Genomic DNA, 21716 nt, shown 5'->3' on the forward strand with positions numbered 1-21716 from the left:
ATGCCCATTCATAAGTCTGCTAGCCAGCGCAATGTTGCAAACTATAGACCAGTTAGTATCACTTCTGTTACCTGTAAAGTACTCGAAGCTAACTCACTTGTTGGACAACAACCTGCTATCCCCACACCAGCATGGATTTATTCCACATATAGATCATGCAATACTCAACTAGTTAATGTAATAGATCAGTCAGGTATACCAATTGATGTCATTTACTTTGACTTCCAGAAAGTTTTTGACACTGTACCCTACTCAAGACTCTTGTTAAAGCTTGAAGCTTGCAGAATCTCAGGAAATCTTCGAAGTATTTTCTTGTACACAGGAAACAAATTTTTCTCTGTGGTCATCTGTTAGGAGTGGAGTTCCTCAAGGCTCCATCTTGGGACCCTATTGTTTGCCATTTATGTAAACGACCTCCCTACTATAGATAAGAGTTCCCTTGTGTTATTTGCTTACAATACCAAATCTTTTTGATGTATTAAGTCTCCCGAAGATGTTAGAGAACTGCAAAAGGACATTGATGCTCTCTTCTGCTGGTCCAAGCAATGGCTTTTATCATTCAACATTACCAAGTATAAGGTCCTCCGTATTGGTTCACGCCACTATCAGATTTCCTACACACTGAATGGCACGATTATTGAAATATTGATAGTGTGAGAGATCTTGGCATTAAAATGGACACACAACTAAAATTCCATCAACAAACATCAAAAGTTGTACAAAAAGCAAAATAGAGTCCTATCATTAATAAATAAGTCATTTGAGTATATTACCATGGACACACTACCAGTTTTATGTAAGTCACTAGTTCAGCCTATCATTGAATATGGTAATCTTGTCTGGAGACCCTTTTATAACTAGGATATCAAGAGAGTTGAAAGTGTCCAGAGACGAGCTACTAGAATTGTTCCATCACTAGCTGCCATGCCGTAGGTTGAAATCCCTAAACTTACCATCCTTGGAATACAGACGTAAGAGAGATGACATGGTTTTTACCTACCAACTTTTACACAATCAGTTTGACATGGACACATCCACCCTTTTCCATCCAGCAACATATAACAGCACAAGGGGCCACAACTTAAATTTTTTTCAAGTATACTCATACAGCCGAATTTTTCAGTGAGAGCGATTAATAATAGGAACGATTTACCCTATCAAGCAGTAAACTCTGAATCACTGAATTACCTTTAAGAAGAGACTAATAATTACTGGCATAATAATATGTATGATTGTTAGTAAATTCACACAATGCACACACTCATGCAGGATATACAGGCATTGCCTTTACATTCTTAACAATTAATAGAAAGAAAAATTTGAACTAGCTATACTACTACTACTAATAATAATATTAGACTGCATAGCTAGCATCAGGGGCAGATCCAGACTTATGGAAAGGGGGAGTCAAAATGAATTGAGGCACTAGCTGGTTTGTATAATTTAAAGTGAGACCCAAAAAAAAAGAAGAAGAAGAAGAAGAAGGCCACAGCCAGCCTTTAGCTGCCCACCTCACCACCAACTATGCATTTAGGCCAGGCAAACTTGATTAATTGTTTCTGATCCCCACCCGCATTCCTTTTTACCCCATCTCCTCTAATTTCATTATTGCTGTTATCAATCACATGCGTGCAAAAGTATTTTGATGCTAAGAAGGCTGCCAGTGGCTATCATTTTACAGCACAGTGAATGTCACTTGCACCACAGAAACAGTGGTAAAACATAAGTACTAGTTCTTTCAAGGCTTTAGCTACCCTTTATAGAACCTTTTCAGGTGAGCTGCTGCCATAGCAACATCCGCCATCTTGGAGTACAACCCGTTTTGCAACCCTGGTAGCGTTGCCTTCTATAAGAGTAAAACAATACCCAGGAAGTAGAGCTTCTTCTGCATTCCACAGCAAAGGTTGGCCTGGTTAAATGTACGCTTCCCCCCACACTACCAGGGTTTCAAAACAGGTTGTACTCCAAAATGCCGGATGTTGCTATGGCAGCAACTTACCTGTAAAAGGTCTATAGTAACAGACAGCTTGATTTGGAGTGTTTTCTTTAATGATGAATACCCGCCCGCATGAAAATCCAAATTTTTGCGGATGAGAAACAAGTAATCAAGTTTGCCAGCATGCATGGTCTTATCATTGATAAAGTACATAAAAATCCTTACATAGCTTGCTACACACTGCTCTATTAGAGTACCTTGATTAAAAAATTTTGGATGTGGGGTAAAGAGTTCCCCCCCTCCCTCCTGTATCCGCCCCTGGCTAGCACCAAACTTGCAATTGGACTTTCAGTATGATATATACCACAATTAACCATATGCATCCAATATGCTTTCAAAGGTATGGATTTTTATCTCTGAAAGAGAGAAACTTCTGCAGCTATATAATGCAGCCAAAATATATTGGTCTTCAAGTATAAAGAAGTTCCAATTAAACAAGTGTAAGGAAAAAATTGGGAATTATATAAGCTAGTAGGGCACATTACAATAAAATACAAGTACACAGAAAACTTTGGAATTTTCAACTATAGTAGCTAGGGACCATAGCACATCGATAAAAGGTACTGAAACAAGCTGGAGTAGTGCACAATATTAAATCACTAAGAAGTGTTGTATCCCTACTGTGCATTTCCATTATGGTATCTTGAGTACAGCTATGGTAGGGATATAGCACTTCTTATTGTTTTACTGTGATTTAATATTATGCACTACTCCAGCTTGTTTCAGTACTTTTTTATCGATGTACTATGGTCCCTACTCTAGTTGAAAATTCCAAATTTTTCTGTGTACTTGTTTGCTAACTTTTTTGTAAATAATTATTATGACTGGTGAATCCATGCATACCACATCTGAAATGGTGCTACGCACCCCAATTATCGTCTGAAAGGCGAAGCATTCATTATGCTTTGTTGTCAGCTATGTTCAACCTGTTACGCAGCATTTCAAATCAAGAACTGTTCGAAAAGCACCTCTGCAATTAAAATAGCCACTATAACAAATATGGACGATTTCCGTTACGAAGGGAAGCCATCACGTGCTATCGCCAAATCGACACTTTTTGCTGTCAGCAAAGATGAATGGGACACAAAGGAGGACACTGGTAAGTCCATGAAGAATGCATTGTACGTACTACGGTATGCCAAAAGGCACCTGTTGGGCCAAAGCAATGTCGAACAGTGAAAAAAACCAAGCCCGTAGCCTTAGCTGTTATTGAGTTATGCTTGTCTGAAGGCATCAGTCAGTGTCTTACTCAGTCACGGCAGTCAGTAGGAAATTCCGTTAAATATATTATTTTAAAATTCTGTAGCAACTTGTTGAAAGTGTTTTGGGTCGATCTGAAAGCTTGTTTGGGCTTAGTTTTACCTAACCAATACTGCCTCTTTGCGTCGTCATGGGAAATTGAGGCTGTTTTTTGGTGATATTAGTTCGTGGGCCATGTCTACTCCTTTGTGGTCCCTACTATACAGTACTATCATACTGTATGATAGTACTGTATGATGCCTAAACAAGGGGGATCATCACCTGAAGTGTAAATTTAATTCCTATCTTAAATGGCCTACATATAAATCATAACAAACCAGCATGATAGGAAACACAGGCCCATTGGGTTGCTACTGTGAATCAACACCTTGTCGGTAAGTTAAGCTGCCGGCAAAAGGAAATCAAACACTCAAGAGGACAATGCGTGCATTGTACATACTGTGGTTTGTGAACGGGTGCCTGAAGTGACATATACCAGTGAAAAATCAAGCCGGTAGCCTTATAGCTGTTAATCGAGTTGCACTTGTCTGGAAGTTAGTCGTCAGTCAGTAAACATTCCACCAAATGGGAAAATTGAAATTGTAGCTATAAAGCAATTTACTGGAAGTATTTTGGGTCACACCAAGAGTACATAATTAAAATAGGGATGGCCCTCCCTATTTAGTGAACTTTTGAACTTGATTATACCTAAACAATACTGCCAAGGTACCATGAAGATACTAATTTTTGGTCAATATTTTTCATGGAAAATGCAAACCTTCATTATCCCTACTACACAGTACTATCACACAGTATGGTAGTATATAGCCTATATGTAGCAATGTTCTAATACGACTGTTGTGGCCTTATATCAACAAATTAAAAGCCACAGTATAGCTTGTATTATGTTTTGTAGTGAACCACCACTCAGTACATATGCATGTGGGATCATTTATATATACTTGAGATTACACAACACTCACATAAGTATTTCAAAAATCATAACTAGTGCAATTAAAACTATTTCACTGTACTTTTGGTGCTAGTCTCACTGATGTGTATATATACATGGTCATGAGACAACTTTAAAGTGATTATGTAAGTATGTACTGACCACATGCATGATGGTATGAGAACTGTGACCTTGCACTGTTGTAACACAATACACCTCAATTAATAGTGGTAAGTCACATGATGAATATATGCATGACCATGCACACAACAACAACTATGGGGACTTATGCAATGTTGTAACATAGAAGCAGTAATGAAGCTAGCTAAAACAATGATAGCAACTAGCTGACTACTTGTGGAGAACTAGTGAAGATAGCACTCATACATCCTATTACACTCATGGCTTAGTTACCAATGCAGTCATCACAACAGTTGCAGGCAGACTATTCTGAATCAAAATAATGCAAAAAATTGATTGTCCCTGGTGGAAATGAATTAAGTATATTTTGTTGTATTATAGTCTCGTCTGTTACATATGAAGGTGTATATAAGTGGAATGAATAGCTGATGAGTAATAATAAAAGAAGATATTATAGGTACTACCTCTACACTGTATCCTCCTTTTTCTGATTAAGGATGAAGAAATGTCCTGTATAGCTACTTATAATCTTTTAAATTGCTTATTAAATCAATCCAAATTCTGCCACCACTCTACAAGGTCTTCTTCTCATAACAAACTTGAACACATCTGTACATTACCTCGAACATTTAATTAACAGCTTACCAGTAATCGACTTACACAACCTTTCGTTACCATCAAATTTCAGTAGCTAAACTGGCAGGATTTCACAAATAACTTTGATCCCCATGTGCACAGTTATACCATTTTACCTTAAAATTGTCCTTGCATGCAGTACAAACATCCCAAGTCACCTAACTTTGATGCATATCTACCAACATGTAATTTATAGTACTGTTAAATAAATCCACACAAAAACAGCCAAGCTGTGAAAAAATGACGCGACCTTAAAAAAATGCCTGGGTGAAAAGTTTGAAATCAAAAGTGGTGGCCAAGAAAGGCAAGTCCATCATATGATGCATGTATTGTATACATATACGTACTGCGGTTGGTGAAAAAGCACATCTATAGGTAGGCATTCCAGCCCAATTTTTAAATTTTGGAAAAATGGACTCTTATATGCTTAATAGATAGAGTATTATTGATTGCCGATCTCAGAAATATATAGTTTGTTGGGTTGGTATTAACTACTTTGGCATGCACAGTGCTTTAAAACTGAAAAAAAGGGTACATTTTTTCTCCGGGGCTCCCCATACATTTTAAAGGGAAAAATGGCACAATTGAATCAGGAAGCCATCTAGCAATCTGGACTGTCTTGAAACTGCAGTTGCTTCTAGCTGCAGGTTTGTACATGTAATGAGAGTAACTTCAGATGTTATCGGATCTCAACAATCTTTGTATGCTTTGTGGTGAGCAAACATGTTTCACCTACTGCACACTTCTCAATACAATGGTGTATACCCATAGGTAAGTGCCATATCTCAAGTAAGTAAAAACATCAAATTAACAACTTATAAAGGCAAACAACTAAAGTGGAGGTGCCACAATGATGCAACAATACCTAAGGTGAAGCTGTGGTTTCAATTACGGCGTTGTTATGCTGACTTTGAAGTGGTTTGTATTTTTGAGCTGATGAAACAGCCACCAGAAAATTGCTCTGGAGCTGACAATCGCTAACCCGAGCGAAGTAACTACGCACTTTAAAGTAAGCACCAGTGACTACCCTCCACCCGACCCTATGTTTTTTTTTAAGTTTTAAAGTATTCTACATACATTACAAGGCTTGAAAAGATTACAAAACAACACAAAACTTACTTATATGTAACGCGCACGACAAAACTAGGATTTTCATGATGATCAGCGTGTGGACAAACCCCATAGCGATTTTCATCCTCATTGGAGCTCGGACTACGGAGCAATCCCAAGTTAAACGCGAGTTATTGTTTTGTGCCAGGGTTCTATTGGGGAATATACGGAGAATTTTTTTATTTAAAAATCTCGGATACTGGAATGCCTACTATAGGGACCAAGCAACGTTGAACAGTGAAGAAATCAAGTCTGTAGCCTTATCCATTGTTGAGTTATGCTTGGCTGGAGACATCAGTTAGCTAGCTAGTTGGTTCAGCATAAAATAGAAATTTTTGAAAATTCCATAGAAGCTTTTTGGAAGGGTTTGGGGTTAGCTAATTGGTCCGAAGACATTTTTGGGCTTACCTGTGCATAACCAATGCTGCCAAGCTGTCACGAAGGGAAACTGAGGCTGGTTTTAGAGAAAAGCCAAGTTCTTCATTCATCTATATACAGTACTACAGTACTGTATGATAGTCGCGGTCAGGGTACGAGACTATAAAAGGTCGATGATCTTATTCTGTATGCATGCCCCACCCATTCCTTTGCAGTTTTATGCAGCAACTGCAGCGTAACTTTGGTAGTCTGCAGCGGAACTCGTTCATGAGTGGTAGCTAGCTAGCTTTGTTTATTGTAGTCTACAGAATAACTCTGCGTATACTAGCTATAGCTATAGGTCTATACTATATATACGAAGTTCGCGTCAACGGTACTGGATGCAAGAAAAGGGGCGCGCTTCCCTCTTGTCCGTTCTTATTTTCGCAGTTCTTGTTAGCAGTTCTTACGCACAAGGTAAGCACTACATAACTATAAATTTTCCTCCTTCTGCTATAAGTGTATACTACCAGTTTGAATTTATAGTAGTGAATCATGTAGTGCGCCTCAGTGCAACCTCTTGCCGTTTGTTGTAGCTAACTGCTGATGTGATGCGGTGTCACGGCATGCGTGGCCTCTCAGAGTCGTTGGGAGTCAGGGGACTGCCCACGGTATAGCCATACAGTCATATAGCTATGTTCTTTTGGCTGAATAATTCACTCTGAAATCACTAATGATTCACTATAACCAAAATTGGTAGCTACAATTCAGACCGCCGGGTTAGCCTATATTGCTACATAGCTATAATTCACCCAACCATTAAATTAGTTATAGCTTTTAGCTACATAGGGTTCAGACAATTTTTCTTGTTTTCTTGTTGTAAACAGAAGCTGGAGATGTTCGTCTGGTAGATGGATACAGACCAGCAGAAGGTCGTGTTGAGATCTGGTACAATGGTTGCTGGGGAACTGTCTGTGATGACTTTTGGAGCTTGAATGATGCTCGTGTTGTTTGCAGACAACTTGGTTACCCAGGTGCTCTACGAGCACTTCAGCGTGCCTCACATGGGCAGGGAGAAGGTTCAATAGTACTTGATGATCTGCTGTGTACAGGAAATGAAGAGAACCTCTTGCAGTGTCCAAGTTTCACACCAGCTGGTACTCACAACTGTGCCCATTCTGAAGATGCCAGTGTTGTGTGTGAAAATGACATCAGTGAGTCAATACCTAGCTAATTAAAGCCATAACTACATGTAAATCACTGTTCATCATAGGACTTGTTAATGGTTCCAATACACTAGAGGGAAGAATTGAAGTGTATGTACAGGGACAGTGGGGGACTGTCTGTGAAGATTGGTGGAACCTTGCAGATGGTGTTGTGGCATGTCAACAGTTGGGCTTTGGAACTGTTGTTGACACTTTACGCCAGCTGTCATTTGGAGCTAATGAGAATATACCCATTCTTTTGGATAATCTTGACTGTCGTGGGAATGAGAATCGAGTACAGGACTGCAGGGCGAGAGTTGGAAACACTTCACACAATTGTGATCACAGTAAAGATGCTGGATTAATTTGCATGGATGCTAGTAAGGAATCTTGTACTATGTTAAAATATTAATTTGAATTCTACTAGGATTGGTTGATGGTCCTGTTGTCTATGAGGGCCGTGTAGAGATATTTCGTAACGGTGCTTGGAGTACAGTTTGTGATGATCGCTGGGGTCAAATAGATGCTGATGTTTTCTGTCGTCAAATAGGCTACCCTGGTGCTGAGTATTCATATGGACTTGCTGCGTTTGGTGAAGGATCTGGTATAATACAAATTCGAAATGTAGATTGCACAGGAACTGAGAATAGCATTCTTGACTGTTCATTCAGTACTGATGCCAACACAGCATGTACTCATTCAGAAGATGCTGGAGTACGCTGTCTGAGAAATATAAGTGAGTGATTTATCACTTAGATGGTTGACTCCATCAGTTAACTGACATTCATTAGGACTAATCAATGGTACTGCTGGTGAATCAAGTGAAGGTCGGATAGAAGTTTATAGAAATAACACTTGGGGAACAGTCTGTGATGATGTCTTTGGTCGACCTGATGCTGATACAGCTTGCAGGCAGTGGGGTGCACAGACTCCAGCTATTTCATGGCGAAGCCGAGCAGGCTATGGTCAAGGCACTGGTCCTATTTTACTTGACAATGCAAATTGTGATTCTTCTGCTATGTTGGGATCATTGTTCTACTGTGGTATTATTACATTCCATGACTGTACTCATGCTGAAGATGTTGGTGTCAGTTGCCCAACTGTTCGTAAGTCCCATGTGGTTATGTGGTTCTACTGTAGCTAGGTGTATTGTGATTAGTGTTAGTTCCACTATCTTATGGTCTTGTGATTATCACATGACTTGGTGTAACACAAGTGTTATGTAATTGCTGGTTATATGTATTTAACACAATTTATTGTCTGTAGGACTTATTGGAGGCAATGCTGATAATGAAGGAAGAGTAGAGGTTAACTACAATGGAACATGGGGCACAGTCTGTGATGACTTTTGGTCTCAAAATGATGCCAATGTAGTATGCCAACAACTGGGATATGGTACAGCTGCTACTTGGCCAAGACTTGCAGAATTTGGACAAGGAAGAGGACAAATTTGGCTGGACAACCTTCGGTGTACTGGAAATGAGACTGATCTGTTCTCCTGCCCACACAATGGCCCAGGAAACCACAACTGTGGACACAATGAAGATGCCAGTGTTGTGTGCACTAACATTCGTAAGTATAACTGGTTCAAATTGTTATTGCAGTATCATTATAGTACCAGTAGGGGTCATGAATATTACATATGTAATTTCAAGAGATTAATTACCTAGTATAACTAAAGAATAGCTGAATTTGGAGTCAAATCAGTTAACAACTAAAGTACTCCACATACTATGCAGCATAATACAAGCATTTAACTTGTCTGCTGGCAACAAACAGTGTGGCAGTCTTCTTGTATTTGTCAGCATTAACCAGTTTGTAGCTATATGTTTGTGAGTCACCCCCCTACTGGGTAGAATGATCACAGCAGCCATTGTACATGTTGTGTAGTAACACTATATCCAGCTGACTAAAGCCCAAACTGCTAAACCAACCTTGCCAGATATCTGCATCCCTACCTTATAAAATTCTAGTTTGAAAGTTCTAGAAATAAATTTTTCAACAAGTTCAATTGGAATGAGTGCCATGTTGTATTGGAGTGCAAAAAAAGCTGTTCTGCATATATAACTTTTGAGGCTTGCAATCATAAAAGAGAAGTGATACAACAAAGTTGGGAGTAATGGAGAATTAAAATGTTGAGAGATATCATAATTTGATTGATTTGATTTGATTTATAATTTAAACTCAAAACCAGTTGGCCCCAGCCGTTCTTCCCTGGTTGAGTACACACAACAACAAGAAAAAAACACTACAAACACACATACATTATGGTATATAGTACATGACACATGATACAACCACAAGAATACAACACAAAACATACAGAAAATAATTACAAAATCAATTAAGTAACTGACAATAAACATAAAAACAGTTCATCAGAAAAATCTCTTGCCATCACCATTTCCTCAGGTAAAGCATTCCACCACATAGTTGACTTATATCTAAAATGTTTTTGTGCAAAAGACAATCGACATCGCATCGGCTGAGCAAAAATTGCAGAAGTTCATAGGTGGCTGCCAATAAAATTACTGTAACAAAGTTCATGGAAAGTAAAGTTAATAATGACAGTGCAGACAAAATTGTCAAAATTTCAGTTATTGACTTAATCATCATCATTGCAGTCATTGTTTCTTGGTCCACTATCTAGCTTTGATTGTAAAACTCTTTTAACCTAGAAGGCTCCGTGGACTCTTTTAACTAATTTGGCTGTTTTAGTTTATTGTTATATATGAATTTTGTAAGCAAACAGTGCAAAAAGTGTACAAGTACAAATTGATAGTCATTAATGCATGTTTAGGTTTGGCTGCTGGAAACACAAGTTACCATGGCCGCGTGGAAGTATTCACAATGGGTGAATGGGGCACTGTTTGTGATGATTCCTGGGATCTAAATGATGCCAGTGTGGCTTGCCGACAACTTGGTTTCCCATATGGAGCAAGTGAGAACATACGAGGGTTTGGTGGTGGAACTGGACGCATATGGCTGGATGATCTTTGGTGTGGTTTTGCTGGTGTAAACCTTTTCAATTGCAATAAAGGTAGTCCCACTGGTACGCACAATTGTGATCATACCGAAGATGCTGGGGCAAGCTGTATTCCAGTCCGTAAGTACCGATATTGTGCAGCTAATATGTAAACATTTATATGTCTATTTTACAAAATACAGGTTTAGTAGATGGCAATTGTCCCAATGAAGGTAGAGTTGAAGTATTTCACAATGGAAACTGGGGCACTGTGTGTGATGACTTTTGGGACACTACTGATGCCACTGTTATCTGTAAACAGTTAGGCTTTGAAACAGCTGGAGTTATTGCATACCCCAGAGCTCAGTTTGGACAAGGAACTGGTGACATTATTCTAGACAACCTTCGATGTACTGGAAGTGAATCAAACATATTTGATTGTCCACACAATGGAGAAACAATCCACAATTGTGGTCACAGTGAGGATGCTGGAGTGTTCTGTCCTGTTCCAGGTAAGCAAAACATAGTTGTAACAGTGGCAGGAGTGCATTGCCTGATATGTATGCATGACGCCCGGAGCACATACATATAAGGAAATGCATGACTTTCAGTGTTGCAGCTCATCTGTTACACTGTTAAAGTAGTTTTAAGCCTTTGAAGTTACTTTTAAAGTATCATAAGGCATTTATGAACTGATTATTAGGTCATATGTAATAAAACTGCCATAACTGAAGAAATACTAATGGGATTGAATATGTATATTTTGTTTATCATCATAAAACTTTTGCAATAACACATGAATAATGTAATGAGTGATTTATGAAAATGATAAATCATTTGAAGCGTGATACTGTATATTATAGCATATGCACTACATTTTCTTTAGATAGAGGTACAGTCAGACTAAGTGGTGGACGTGATGAGACTGAAGGTCGAGTGGAACTTTTCTGGAATGGTCGTTGGGGAACAATCTGTGATGACCTATGGGGCATCAATGATGCTAATGTTGTGTGTAATCAGCTGGGATTCCTTGGTGCTAGTGCAGCAGTACTACGTGCAGGATTTGGTGTAGGTTCTGGACCAATTCTTCTTGATGATGTACGATGCGTGGGCAATGAGAGTTCAATTCTTGATTGTCCAGCTAGAGCAATTTTCTCTCACAACTGTGGTCATAATGAAGATGCTGGTGTGAGATGCAATCCTTGTCCTGCAAGTAATTATATATATATATTAATATGGCTCCACAACTGGCTTCACATGACATATGATTATACCATTATTTTAATACTTGCATGCCCTAACTGTTTATCATATTTCTTTAGATCGACGTATAAGATTGGTGGGTGGTACAGCACCTAATGAAGGAAGAGTGGAGATTCGTACTGGATGTAATACTGCATGGGGTACAGTGTGTGATGATCTTTGGGATAACTTGGATGCTCAAGTAGCATGTCGTCAGCTGGGGTACCCCACTGATGGAGCAATGGCATACAGTTTTGCCCATTTTGGACAAGGCACTGGTAACATATTATTGGACAATCTCGGATGTGATGGAACTGAGACTGAGCTGGTACAGTGTTCACATAATGGACTGGGTATAGAAAACTGTAACCATTTTGAAGATGCTGGAGTATTCTGTATGCCAAGTGAGTACAATTGGTGACTAAAGAGATCAATACTGCAGATTCCAATTTCCAACTTAGTATATAATTATTGTTGATTCTTTCACAGGCCCGTGTCCAGGAAACAGTATCAGACTGAATGGTTCTAATGCTACCAATAGTGGACGTGTTGAGTATTGCTACAATGGAATTTGGGGCACTGTGTGTGATGATGAATGGTCACTTCAAGATGCTGATGTAGCATGTAGACAACTGGGATTCCAAGGAGCAAGAAGAGCTTATGGTTCAGCATATTTTGGAGCTGGTGAAGGTCCCATCTGGCTGGATAACCTACAGTGTAATACTAGTGAATCTCGACTAGAGGACTGCCCTAACAAGGGATGGATGATCAATGATTGTACTCACAATCAAGATGCTGGAGTGGAATGTGTAACTACAGGTAAAATTTTACTGTATATAAATGTGCCTCTAGATGTTATTAATACTTCTAGATTATGTTTGCCCTCCAAATGGAAATGTCAGACTCAATGGTAATGATTACTACCAGGGTAGAGCTGAGGTGTGTGATAACTCAGCCTGGACCTGTTTCTGTGGTGACAGCTTCAGTAGACAACATGGAGAAGTGATTTGTTCTCAACTAGGGTTTCCTGGACTCTACCGTTACTCAACTGGACCAGCAAGTTGCAGTTCTGGTGCCACCATTATCCAATGCCCAGAAGATGCAACCTCTGTCCAAAATTGCAACTACACAGTTGCCACAACTTCCTGCTCTCAAGTATATATTGAATGTTACAGTAAGTTTTCTTTAATTGCTCTTGTTATTTGTGAAGTGCTTTCTAACTATTTCAGCTGAGTCACCAGTCAATGGAACACTACCACCACAAAACAACTACCAAGTACGTTTAGTGGATGGTTTCTCTGATTACGATGGACGTGTTGAGTTACTGGCCAACAAACAATGGGGAACAATCTGTGATAATGGCTTTGGAATAACTGATGCCAATGTGAGACAGAAATACAAGGCTGTATATTGCATATTGAATCACCACAGGTTGTGTGTCATCAACTTGGATACCTACGAGCTGTTGATGCTACTGTTAATGCTTTCTATGGTCAAGGAAATGGTCCTGTATGGTTTGATAACTTGCAGTGTACAGGCCAGGAAGGAAACATTGGTGCTTGCACAAATCCAGGACTAGGAACATTGGCTGACAATTGTGATCATTCACAAGATGCTGGTGTAGTGTGTGCAAGTAAGTCTGTAGTAGATGATATAACCCAGTTGTAATTTGATGTTTCCTCTTAGATGATGATAGGACTTTTAATGTTAGATTGGTAGATGGAAGTACAGAAAATGAAGGACGGGTAGAGATCTTCTTTGGAGACTCTTGGGGCACTGTTTGTGATGATGACTGGGACATCAATGATGCTAATGTAGTATGCTATCAGTTGGGATATGCAAATGCAGTTGAGGCTCCTAGAAGGGCTCAATTTGGACAAGGAACAGGCACAATCTGGATGGATGATGTAGAGTGTCATGGTGCTGAACAACTACTTGGTCAGTGCATATCCTCAGGATGGGGCAACAGCAACTGTGATCACAGTGAAGATGCCAGTGTCATCTGCTCATGTATGTGATGACTTAAATAATATAAAATGTTACTATTATAATTATGAATGCCATACACATACGTGTATATATGTAAATTATTTAATGTTCTGTAACCTTTAGCTAGCACTACCACACCACTTGTGCAAGCTCCAATTCGAATAGAAGGTGGTAATAACCAGTTTGAAGGTCGTGTTGAGGTGTACTATAATGGAAGTTGGGGAACAGTATGTGATGATAACTGGGATATAGTAGCTGCTGGGTACGTATCTTTTGAAAATCAATGTTTTACTCAATCTTAATGTTTCAGTGTTGTTTGTCGTCAACTTGGATTTGGTGATGCACTTAGAGCCTACACAGGCAGCTTTTTTGGTGGTGTAGACCCAGACCATCGTATCTGGTTGGATGAAGTACAGTGTACTACTGGAGATCACTATTTGTCTGAGTGTCAACACAATGGCTGGGGAAACAATGATTGTACACATTCTGAAGATGCTGGTGTTGGATGCACTGGATCAAGTCTGTTACAAGCCATATGACTGCACTTACATGATGTGCGGTTCTCCTTCACAGATGAAACTACTTGTACCGAAGGTGATATTCGTCTTGTGGGAGGTGCTGATGACTTTGAAGGTCGTGTTGAAGTATGCCATGATGGTGTATGGGGAACTGTCTGTGATGACTTCTGGAGTGCAAACGATGGTAGAGTTGCTTGTCGTCAATTGGGACTACCATTTGTAGCAACAAGAACACGTGCCTTTTATGGACAAGGAACAGGAGAAATCTGGTTGGATAATTTATTCTGTACAGGATCAGAGACTCAACTGATTGACTGTACCCATAATGGATTTGGTGTTCACAACTGTTTCCATGGAGAAGATGCCGGATTGATCTGTGGCTGTAAGTAGCTAAATAATGTTGAGGTTGGATGAAGTTAATGTGTGTTTGATTTTCTATACAGTACCCCCAGCCATCCGTCTTGTTGGTGGCAGCAATGAGTATGAGGGTCGCTTGGAAATATTGTGGAATGGACAGTGGGGAACAGTTTGTGATGATCTTTTTGGTAGTGTTGATGCAGCTGTGGTGTGCAGACAACTTGGCTACACTGCTACTAATGCTATTGCTTTTGGAAATGGATACTTTGGACAAGGCAACGGCACCATCTGGTTGGATGATATACAATGTGATGGACATGAGAACACCTTGTTCCAATGTCCAGCTGCTCCATTTGGTGATCACAATTGTGCTCACTTTGAAGATGTTGGTGTTCGATGTGGAGGTAGATACATTGCACAATTTGAATAACCATTTAATTTCCTTTGTTTAGGTGGTGGAGCTATAGATCCCTTTACTCTCAGATTGTTCCCTAACCCTAATACTTCATCTGGTATTCTAGAAGTTTATTTGTATGGAGCATGGGGTACTGTCTGCCGAAATGGGTTTGATCAAGCAGCTGCAAGTGTGGCTTGCAGAGAATTAGGCTATCCATCAGGGGGCTTGGTGTTAAGCTCTTCCATTACATTTGGAATAGGAACTGGTCCTGTTTGGCTTGACAGTGTTGGTTGTCATGGTACTGAAAACAGCTTGTCAGAATGTACAGTTGAGATAGGAGGAGGAACTAGTTCTTGTACTCATGCTCAAGATGTCAACATTGTTTGTGGTAAGCATATATACATTATCTAAATTACTACTGAGAATACATTAATGTGTAATGTATGCTTTAGATACTGGCAATGAAAACAATTTTGATATTCGTCTTGTTGATGGAGATGTTGCAAGTGAAGGTCGTGTTGAGGTGTTTTATGGAGGCCAGTGGGGAACTATCTGTGATGATCTTTTTGATGCCAATGATGCCAGTGTGATCTGTCGTCAACTGGGTTACAGTCTGGGTGGTGTTCCTGCATCTTTCCGTTCATTTGGTGAAGGCGCTACTTCACAACCAATATGGCTGGATGATCTTGCTTGTAATGGAACAGAATCAAACATTACATTGTGTCCAAACATCACGGAGTCTTTGGGTGACCACAACTGTGTACACTTTGAAGATGTTGGAGTCCATTGTTTTGGTAAATTAAACATGCACATTGAACTACTATATCATCATTGTTTAATAATTATCTAGAGACAACTTGTGGTACAAATACTGTCAGATTGGATGGCAGCACAGTTCCATATGCTGGTCGTCTTGAAGTATGCTTTAATGGATTGTGGGGTACTGTGTGTGATGATGCTTTCAATCAAGTTGATGCTGATGTTGTGTGTCGACAATTGGGCTACAGTAGTGCACTGGCTCCATCCACTTACTATGGACCAGGCTCTGGACCTGTATGGCTTGATAATGTGGGTTGTACTGGTACTGAGAGTAGTATATTGGATTGTGCTCATGCTGGAGTGGGTACCCACAACTGTGTTCATTCTGAAGATGTTGGAATAATCTGTCAACGTAAGAGACACGATTTCATGTTATCTTTTCTTACTTTTCATTCCTATAGCTAATACTAATGACATAACTCATCCTTGTGGTACACACTGTGTACGACTGGTTGATGATGTTGCTGGCACTTTCAATGGCAGCCAAGGACGTGTGGAGATCTTGTACAATGGAGTATGGGGGACTGTTTGTGATCCCTATTGGGGTATTAGGGATGCCGAGGTGGTGTGCAGACAGTTGGGATATTCTTATGCTTTGAATGCTACCAGAGATGCATATTTTGGACAGGGAACTGGAGAGATTTATATTGCTTTAGTTGACTGCCGTGGAAATGAAACTGAACTTGCATACTGCCCCAGTTTACCACTTGGAGATGTTTTCTACTGTGCTCATCCTGATGATGCTGGAGTTGTGTGTTCCAGTAAGTTGTGTGACACCATGTAACATTGTATAGCTGGAATTACTTGTTAATGACAGATTCTCCACCACCTTCACGACCTGATGATGGATTGCTGCGGTTGGTGAATGGTAGTTCACCACGCCAAGGAATACTTCAAGTGTTCTATAATGGACAATGGGGATCTATCTGTGATGCTAACAGTTTCTTTGGTGCAAATGAAGGAGGTGTAGCATGTAGACAACTGGGCTACCAAGGGCTAGAATCAAAGAGAAATAATCCAACTAATCCTTTCACTTGGATCACTGAAGTTTTCTGTTATGGAGAAGAAGGTAGATTGGTGGATTGTGATTACTATGGCTGGGATGTACCATGTACTTCAGGAGTTGTTGAAGTGACTTGTGATGGTAAGTAATAATACCTTCACAATTTTCCAAGTTAACGATGACATTCTTATTATTATAGATCCTACCCCTACACAATGTCAGTCTCGACTGCTAGATGGAGACTACACATGGCAAGGACGTGTTGAAATTCTTTACAATGGCACTTGGGGATCAGTCTGTGATGATGCATGGGATGTGGAGGATGCTAATGTTGTCTGCACTCAACTTGGTTTTATTAGAGCTATATCTGCTCCACGCTTCTCACCATTTGGCCAGTCATCCGGTCCAATTTGGCTTGATCAACTTGGTTGTGCAGGAACTGAAGCTAGTCTGTGTGAGTGTACCGCCAACAACATTGGAGTACATGACTGTTCACACTTTGAGGATGCTGGAGCTGTCTGTCAAGGTAATAAACAAATGACCTTAACATCACAAGGCCTTTACAGCAATCATTACTTGATCAGTCATTTGGATTGCATAGCCAGTTTTAATTAGCAGACTTAAAGCATGTTGTGGTTCTGCACAAAATCCCCTGGCACTATTGACCTAGCACTTAGCACAATTTCTGACACTGCAACTATGATACTTGTTACTGCATTACGCTGCCCGTACTCACAATGCTGGACACTTTCAGCAACTACCATAATTATTTACTTGGTTTAACACTGCACTTGAGTGGTGCCACAGCTGATTTTAAAAATAAAAGGGCTTCAACATCTCTTTTGAGCATTGAGTGGTGGTCAAATTTGAATAGTTGCATCAATTTTATAAACTAAGGTAATAAATGCCATGGAATTTAACCAAGTAATACAGTATTTATTGCCACCATTGTGTTGCTACTATAGTATGATAGGGGTACCTGTGGAATTAAAAGAATATGATTTCTATGGAGGGATAGTGAGATCATAAAGTGCACCTTAGCTGTGTTGAGAGTCACTATAATTTTGTGCTCACTACAGTTTATTGCTCTTTGATCAAAGGACTAACCACTAAGTGGCCAATTTTTACTGCTGTTTTGCAGCATGTGGTGGTAGAGGAGGAGAACTCCATGTAGCTGTATATAATGATAGAGAGTAACAATAGCATTTGAAATAATCTAAAAGGAGCATTTACCAAGAAAGTAGTGCACTGCATTTTTTTTTGGTAAATATTATCTATTAAAGTATTCAATATCTACCAAACTCTTGTAACATTTTTAGCTAACCTTATTATGCAGAACTAAATTTGTCTCTTGATCTCAAAAAGCATGATGATATGGTTACTAAGTACTAATTTGATGCCTACTTACTGTATTTCTCCATGTTATTGAATGATTTTTGTATTTAGTCACTGACCCACTGTATGGTGGTGTGAGACTGGTCAATGGGTCAAGTGAGAATGAAGGTAGATTGGAAGTACAAGTCAATGGTGTGTGGGGAACCGTCTGTGATGACTTCTGGGGACTTGATGAAGCTGACATTGTATGCAGACAACTTGGTTATCCTGGTGGTGCACTAGTTGCTGATGGTACTCCTGTGGCTGGTACCGGATTACCAATCTGGTTGGATAATGTGATGTGTACTGGTACTGAATTCTTCATTTGGGATTGTGCCAACAATGGACCAGGATCACACAACTGTGCTCACTTTGAAGATGTCTACCTTGTGTGTCGACCTAATGCTACCGACAACACCACCACAGCACGTATGTGTTTTTGTGATCTTAGTGTCTTGTATATATGCATGTAAACAGCTAGTGGCATGCATATAGTGCAGAGTCAACCAGATTGTTAATAGAAGCCATATTCAGGGGTGGATACAGAGGGGGGTCAAGGGGGGCTCTTAGCCCCCCTCCAAAAAATTTTAGTATATCAAGGTCGAGATACTCTAATAGAGCAGTCTCTCCAATAAAGCAGTCACAGTATTAGAGCAGTGTATAGCGAGATATGTGAAGATTTTTATATACTTATTTATCAGTGATAAATGTGTAGTTGGTGAGGTTGGCAGCTATTGTCAGCTGGCTGTGACTTTTTTTTGGTCTCACCTTACCAAACCAGACGATGTAGTGCCTCAGTTCATTTTGACCTCTCCATTCCATAAGTCTGGACCCATCCCTGATATTATAACAGTAAAGTTGTGCAACCATGTCTGCTATAAAAGTTTTGTGATAGAATGTAAATCATCAACAATTGTTAAGGCTCTAGATTCATATTATCCTTGAAGATGTATTTCAGACATGTATATATATATATATATACAGATACTTTTCCATGCTATATACACTTCGACTGTAGCTTGTCCGCCTGTAAGACTGGTTGGAGGAGTCAACAATTTTGAAGGTCGTGTAGAGGTCTATTATCAGAATCAATGGGGAACTGTCTGTGATGACTTCTGGGGTCTCCCTGATGCTAATGTTGTTTGCAGGCAACTTGGATTTGGATCAGCAACAGCTGCTTTAAGTTTTGCTGCTTTTGGACAAGGAAGTGGTACAATTTGGTTGGACAATTTGCAGTGTAGTGGCTCTGAGAATTGTCTGGGGAACTGTACCAACAATGGCTGGGGTGTACACAACTGTATACATTTTGAAGATGCAGGTGTTCGATGCTCAGGTATTGTGTATTGATGTGTATATTTGTCTGCATGTATTGGTATTTGTGTTGCACAATTATCTCCAGTTGATGTTTATCGTGTACAGATCCTGGCCCTCACCAATTTGAAGTTCAACTTGTTGGAGGTAGTCAACCAGGCCAGGGACGAGTGGAAATCTATTACAGTAATGCTTGGGGTACTATTTGTGATAGTCTATGGGACATCAATGATGCTGAGGTTGTATGCCAAGAACTGGGTTATGTTGGAGTAATTCAGGTGTACAGTTCAGCTGCATTTGGCCAGGGAACTGGATTTGTGTGGATGGACAATGTACGTTGCAGGGGTAATGAAGAGCATCTTTCTGACTGTACTTTCTCTGGTTGGGGAAATACAAACTGTACACATGCAATGGATGCTGGTGTATGGTGTGGAAGTAAGTAAATCACTTGTGTATGCATACACAAACTATTGGAACACAAGTACACTTTATAATGCTATTTTGCTTATTCACAGATACCACAAGTAATGGTACACTTCGTCTGGTTAGTGGTTCATCTGATAATGAAGGTCGTGTGGAAATCTTTTATGGTCAATGGGGTACAGTCTGTGATGATTTCTGGGATCTGAATGATGCCACTGTTGTGTGTAGACAGCTTGGTTTTCTGCGTGCAGTGTTTGCTTATCGTACATCACAGTTTGGACAGGGAACTGGACCAATTTGGCTTGATAATGTACACTGTACTGGAACTGAATCCCGACTTGATCAGTGTCCTCACAATGGAATAGGAACACACAATTGTATTCACTTTGAAGATGCTGGTGTTCAATGCACAAGTAAGAAGTAATTTGACTTGCAAGTTTATAAGTGAGCAATACTTGCAGATGTACCTGTCCATCAAGTTAGACTGGTTAATGGGCCTAATGAACATACGGGTCGTGTAGAAGTTTACACCAACAGTACTGGTGGACTGGACAATGCACAGTGGGGTACTATCTGTGATGACTTCTGGGGAATAACTGATGCTAGAGTGGTGTGCCGTCAACTTGGATATCCTGATGCTGTGGCTGCTCCAGGTTTTGCTAGATATGGTCAAGGAACTGGACCAATTTGGCTAGACAATGTTAACTGTCTTGGAACTGAGCCTGACCTATTCGCCTGTGGTCATATTGGAATTGGTAGCCATAACTGTCGACACTCTGAAGATGCCTCAGCTGAATGTTTAAGTATGTATGAGTATTATTGTTGTTAATTATTTTACAGTAATATTTGTAGTACCTAGCTGCCCTCCAGTACGTCTTGTTGGTGGCAGTGACCAGTATGAGGGTAGAGTAGAAGTGTACTATAACAACACTTGGGGAACTGTGTGTGATGATTTCTGGGGTATAGAAGAAGCTAACACTGTCTGTATGCAACTTGGCTACTCTGGAGCAGAGACATTCTATCCTAGAGCCCATTTTGGTGAAGGTACTGGCACTATCTGGATGGATAATGTACAGTGTGCATCTGATGATACTTGTCTTGGAAACTGCACTTTCAATGGATTTGCTGTTCACAACTGTCAGCATAGTGAAGATGCTTCTGTGAGATGTCGTAATACTACTGCACCACCACCACCAACTGAAATCAGACTCATTGGTGGAAGTAGTAACTTAGAGGGAAGAGTTGAAGTGCTGTACCTTGGAACTTGGGGAACAATCTGTGATGACTTCTGGAGTATTGAGGATGCTCATGTGATTTGTAGACAGCTCGGATTTGGACGTGCCTTACAAGCTACAAGCCTTGCCAGTTTTGGACAAGGATCAGGCACCATTTGGTTGGACAATGTGCAGTGTAGAGGAAATGAGACAAGAATAGAAGACTGTTCACATAATGGATGGGGAGTACACAACTGTGCTCACTTTGAAGATGCTGGTGTTGTTTGTTCATCAGGTAAATTCTTCCACATAAGTACAATTTGATGACCACATATACACACACACATATACATACATACATACATACATACATACATACATACATACATACATACATACATACATACATACATACATACATGCATGCATGCATGCATGCATGCATGCATGCATGCATGCATGCATACA

General features: G+C 39.9%; 1 protein-coding gene across 1 annotated transcript in view; it reads left to right on the forward strand.

The window, feature by feature from the left end:
* The window catches only part of LOC136243444 (uncharacterized), a 24590-nt gene continuing 2874 nt past the window's right edge, over positions 1-21716 (forward strand). The window contains exons 1-31 of the mRNA XM_066034950.1: positions 1-193; positions 7319-7645; positions 7705-8016; positions 8064-8372; positions 8428-8742; positions 8903-9208; positions 10437-10742; positions 10805-11113; positions 11488-11814; positions 11924-12247; positions 12333-12662; positions 12715-13017; positions 13073-13227; positions 13275-13476; positions 13530-13853; positions 13956-14094; positions 14143-14351; positions 14406-14732; positions 14794-15111; positions 15160-15492; positions 15557-15898; positions 15955-16275; positions 16325-16684; positions 16741-17067; positions 17126-17452; positions 18373-18729; positions 19319-19633; positions 19720-20046; positions 20127-20447; positions 20496-20837; positions 20887-21543. Coding sequence (XP_065891022.1) covers positions 1-193; positions 7319-7645; positions 7705-8016; positions 8064-8372; positions 8428-8742; positions 8903-9208; positions 10437-10742; positions 10805-11113; positions 11488-11814; positions 11924-12247; positions 12333-12662; positions 12715-13017; positions 13073-13227; positions 13275-13476; positions 13530-13853; positions 13956-14094; positions 14143-14351; positions 14406-14732; positions 14794-15111; positions 15160-15492; positions 15557-15898; positions 15955-16275; positions 16325-16684; positions 16741-17067; positions 17126-17452; positions 18373-18729; positions 19319-19633; positions 19720-20046; positions 20127-20447; positions 20496-20837; positions 20887-21543 — 9664 coding nt within the window. The remainder of the gene's footprint in view (positions 194-7318; positions 7646-7704; positions 8017-8063; positions 8373-8427; positions 8743-8902; positions 9209-10436; positions 10743-10804; positions 11114-11487; positions 11815-11923; positions 12248-12332; positions 12663-12714; positions 13018-13072; positions 13228-13274; positions 13477-13529; positions 13854-13955; positions 14095-14142; positions 14352-14405; positions 14733-14793; positions 15112-15159; positions 15493-15556; positions 15899-15954; positions 16276-16324; positions 16685-16740; positions 17068-17125; positions 17453-18372; positions 18730-19318; positions 19634-19719; positions 20047-20126; positions 20448-20495; positions 20838-20886; positions 21544-21716) is intronic.

This window comes from Dysidea avara, chromosome 13 (assembly GCF_963678975.1).
Source record: "Dysidea avara chromosome 13, odDysAvar1.4, whole genome shotgun sequence".
In the NCBI taxonomy this organism is placed as follows: domain Eukaryota; kingdom Metazoa; phylum Porifera; class Demospongiae; order Dictyoceratida; family Dysideidae; genus Dysidea; species Dysidea avara.